The sequence below is a fragment of the Coenobita brevimanus genome, chromosome 100 (assembly GCF_032717465.1).
Source record: "Coenobita brevimanus isolate Jiangsu-jjx chromosome 100, ASM3271746v2, whole genome shotgun sequence".
Classification (NCBI taxonomy): Eukaryota; Metazoa; Arthropoda; class Malacostraca; order Decapoda; family Coenobitidae; genus Coenobita; species Coenobita brevimanus.
Genome location: NC_137053.1, coordinates 61,510,280 through 61,512,779, shown reverse-complemented (window position 1 = coordinate 61,512,779; position 2,500 = coordinate 61,510,280). Strand labels below are relative to the sequence as shown.

General features: G+C 43.8%; 1 protein-coding gene across 1 annotated transcript in view; it reads left to right on the top strand.

Annotated features, from left to right (window-relative positions):
* LOC145414678 (uncharacterized) overlaps positions 1 to 2,500 on the top strand; it is a 200,080-nt gene that overhangs the window by 144,274 nt on the left and 53,306 nt on the right. The window contains exon 6 of the mRNA XM_080284196.1: positions 620 to 811. Coding sequence (XP_080140322.1) covers positions 620 to 811 — 192 coding nt within the window. The remainder of the gene's footprint in view (positions 1 to 619; positions 812 to 2,500) is intronic.

The window sequence follows — 2,500 nt, the reverse complement described above, 5'->3', positions numbered from 1 at the left end:
ACATTACAACGTAACAAACAGCACATAACATCACAGCATAAGTCATCACGTAACATTATAAGACCACATCACATAGCATAACATTCTCTCTCCCCAGGACCTACACCACACCGTCACATAACAACATACCGTCACATAACATAGCATCACATAACAGCATAACATCGCTGATCATAGAATAACCTCTCTCCTCCCAGGACCCACACCGCACGGGCTGCTCCCTCTCCTTTATATCACAAAACTTCACATAGCATCACATAACATCACATAGCAGAGCATGACATCACATACTACAGCCTAACATCAACAGCATAACTTCACATAGCATCACGTAACTCACTTAACATAGCATAACATCACAGCACAGCATAACATCACATAGCATAGCATAACATCAACAGCTTAACTTCACACAGCATCACGTAACGTCACATAGCATAATATAACATCATATACCATAGCATCACATGGCACAGCAGAACATAACATCGCATATCAACATCACATAGCATAGTATAACATCACATAGAATATCAACATCACATAGCATAACATCGCATAGCATATCAACATCACATAGCATAGCATCACATCACATCTCCCTCTTTCTCTCCCCCAGGACCTCCACCGCACGGGCTGCTCCCTCTTCTGCGGTGAGGGGGAGGAGGCAGAGGACAACCAGGCGATGTTGAAAAGGGTCCTGTTAGCCTTCGCGCGGTGGAACAAAGGGGTCGGTTACTGCCAGGGGTTCAACATGCTGGCTGCTATTATACTGGAGGTGATGGAGAGGCGGGAGTCGGATGCCCTGAAGGTAAGGTAGATAGATAGATAGATAGATGGGTTGGTAGGTGGGTGGGTTGGTAGGTAAATGGATGGCGCGAGTTAGGTGCGCTGCAGGTAAGATAGATGGATAGATAGATAGGTGGGTAGGTAGATGGATGGATAGATAGACAAATAGATGGATAGATAGATAGATAGGTAGGTGGGTTGGTAGATAGATGGATGGATAGATAGTTGGGTGGGTGGGTGGATTATACTGGAGGTGATGGCGAGGCGGGGGTCATATGCGCTGAAGGTAAGGCTGATGGATAGATAGATAGATAGACAAATAGGTAGGTAGGTAGGTAGGTGGATGGATGGATGGATAGATTAATAGAGAAATAGGTAGATGGGTGGGTAGGTAGTTAGGTAGTAGGTGGATAGATAGGTAGACATACGTAGGTGGGCAGGTAGTTAGGTAGATGGATAGATAGGTAGATAGGATAGATAGGGAGGTGGATAGGTAGGTAGATCGATGGATGGATAGATAGATAGACAAATAGGTAGGTGGGTAGGTAGATAGATAGATGGAGGGATGGATGGATAGGTGCATAAATTGATGGATAGATAGATGGATGAACGGATAACAGAATAGGGAAGGTGACAGGATTGGTGAACATGTGGATAAGTGGATGGATGGACGGATGGATGGATGAATGAATGAATGAATGGACGGATGAATGAATGGATGGATGGATAGTAAGAGGATTAGTAAGTTGAGAGGATTGGTTGGCTGATAAATAGATAGATAGACGGATGGATAGATAGATAGATAGATAGGTAGGTTGGAGTTCTGAGCGCTCAAGGTGAGGCGACAAGTAAGGTTCATTGATAGATTAGATAGATAGATGGCTTGGTAGATTAATAGATAGATCGATAGATAGGTAGGTTGGTAGTCGAGTGAATGGATAGATATAGAGAGAAGACAGATACAAACATATAATAAGTAGTGTGTGTGGGTGTGGGTGTGGGTGTGGTGTGTGTGTGTGGGTGTGGGTGTGGGTGTGGGTGGGTGTGGGTGAAGGATGGATAAAAGAGGTGAAATATGAGACAGATTATTTTTGAGAGTAAAGAACGAAGGAATAAAGAGGCACCATGGAAGAGAGGAGAAGAAGAGTGATAAAGAGTGATTTATGTGCAAGGCGAGTGAGAGAGAGAGAGAGAGAGAGAGAGGAAAGGGGGAAGAATTGATGGAAGAGGGAGAGAAAAGGATGATAACGAAGGGGAGGTAGAGAAGGGAGGTGGAAGAGAGAGAGAGAGAGAGAGAGAGAGAGAGAGAATGAGTAATGGAAGGCTAAGTTGATGGATGGAGGGAGTGAGGGAGAAAGGTAAGTGTGCCCGAGAGAGAGAGAGGCAATCATCATCATCATCACCACCATTATTATTATTATTATTATTGTTATTATTATCATCATTATTATTATTAAGAGAAGTGTGTGTGTGTGTGTGTGTGTGTGTGTGTGTGTGTGTGTGTGTGTGTGTGTGTGTGTGTGTGGAAGGACAGAGCCACAAACACCATCAGAATCAGAGCTTAGGGGATCCAATACTGAGTCAGAGGAAGATAACTGATCCTAAATTGGATATAAAATTGGAAGGAGTCTCTTTAATTGGCTGGGAGAGAGAGAGAGAGAGAGAGAGAGAGAAGGTGTAATGACAGTTGTGCGAATCATGTCTGTATTGC